The sequence below is a fragment of the Cynoglossus semilaevis genome, chromosome 10, assembly GCF_000523025.1.
Source record: "Cynoglossus semilaevis isolate Cse_v1.0 chromosome 10, Cse_v1.0, whole genome shotgun sequence".
NCBI lineage: Eukaryota > Metazoa > Chordata > Actinopteri > Pleuronectiformes > Cynoglossidae > Cynoglossus > Cynoglossus semilaevis.
This window is the reverse complement of record NC_024316.1, coordinates 2,276,613-2,278,327: the sequence shown is the minus strand read 5'-3', so window position 1 is coordinate 2,278,327 and position 1,715 is coordinate 2,276,613. Positions and strand designations below refer to the sequence as shown.

Here is a 1,715-nt window from a genome sequence, read left to right as displayed (position 1 = left end):
GCAGGAATTCTTTCTGATTTTTGATCAGTTGTGTTCGTATTGACTAGAGATATTTTTTAACATGTACCTTTATAGGAAATGCGTGTGAGTCGTGTTCTCTGAAGGTTTATCTGAACATTTAACACTCGGAAGGAAAATGTTTATAAGTGGTATAACACATGTATAATAATACGTTTAAATATACCTTCGACAAGTTCGGCGCCTCCTGCTGGTTTTCTTCATAATCATTTTGTCTGCAGAACCATGAACAGAAACTCTCTCAGCACTGACCAGGAGTTGCGTGCTGGTGACTACCTGATGAGTAACAATGGAATCTACAAGGCCGTCCTGCAGGTGAGGAAGTCATGTCTATATCTGTATTTATTTTTAAAGGAACCTTTACACAACATCTTACTCTGTTCTTCTCCCTGACAGACTGATGGTAACTTTGTGGTCTATGGTTGGGCCCCTCTCTGGGCTTCCAACACCTGGAACAAAGACTCCTACCGTCTGCTTCTGCAACAAGACAACAACCTGGTCATCTACAACAAAGAGTACCAACCACTCTGGGCCAGTAATACCCACTCATCACGTGACAGTCAGAGGATGCTTCTGACCATGCAGGAGGATGGCCGTCTGGTTCTCTACAACGATGGAAAGGAGATCTGGAGTGTTGGAAAGTGAAAAATAATGTGACAACACATGTGATGTGTGTACGAAGTTTGAAATAAAAAAGATCTAGAGAGATCTCTTAAGACTCACTGCTGGGACTCTGTGTTTCATTGTGACCCCAACACTGTGTCAGTGTCATTACATAGATGCTCTGGGCCCCACTTCTCTGCTGTCCACTGGTTCATTAATAGCAAATGACATTTCAAGGAAACATTGTGTAACTTCCTAAAACTTTATCAGAACAGTAGATCAAAGTCAAAGTATATATAGGAATGAAACAGCAAATGACAATTCAATGAAACATTGTGTAACTTCCTTAAACTTTATCAGAACTTCTGTTTATCAGAACATCTGTTCCAGAAACAATGACTGAACCCAAAACCTGATTCTGATGAAACTGTCTCGTCTCCTGTAGGATCTTGTACCTGCTGGGATCCATCTAATAGTGGCGCTCATACATTTAGTGGAGCTCTGATGCCAAAGCAGCTGCCGAGTTAGTCACGACAACCTTTAGTGCTTAATAAAATAAGATATATACTATATACATGTGCATATATATGTATAATCCATATCAATAAGTTTGAAATAAAAAAGATCTAGAGAGATCTCTTAAGACTCACTGCTGGGACTCTGTGTTTCATTGTGACCCCAACACTGTGTCAGTGTCATTACATAGATGCTCTGGGCCCCACTTCTCTGCTGTCCACTGGTTCATTAACGAACACCTAATTATTTGTATGGAGTGTTTCCTCTAGAAATATTGAAATGACCCCTAACACGGGGGGGGGGGACACCTGTTTGGAGAGGACTGCACTCTGTCTGTTTCTGCAGCAAGACAACAATGGAATGTGGAACTTATCTCCACACCCTCAGAAAACATTTAATCTGTTCCTGTCACCGTTCAGTTTCACTGCAGCATGAGAAGATCAGGGTGTTGTTTTCAGATAAATATAGGAATGAAACAGCAACTGACAATTCAAGGAAACACTTTTCCTTAAAGTTTATCAGAACTTTAATCTGTTCCAGAAACTGAAGCCAAAACCTGATTCTGATGAAACTGTCTC

General features: G+C 40.6%; 1 protein-coding gene across 1 annotated transcript; it reads left to right on the top strand.

Moving 5' to 3' along the window:
- Positions 1 to 46: 46 nt before the first annotated feature.
- On the top strand, positions 47 to 740 carry LOC103384535 (mannose-specific lectin-like). The gene is made up of 2 exons (XM_008318087.2): positions 47 to 333; positions 415 to 740. The coding sequence occupies exons 1-2, from the start codon at positions 244 to 246 to the stop codon at positions 661 to 663; spliced, it is 339 nt and encodes a 112-aa protein (XP_008316309.1). The 5' UTR covers positions 47 to 243; the 3' UTR covers positions 664 to 740.
- Positions 741 to 1,715: the final 975 nt, after the last annotated feature.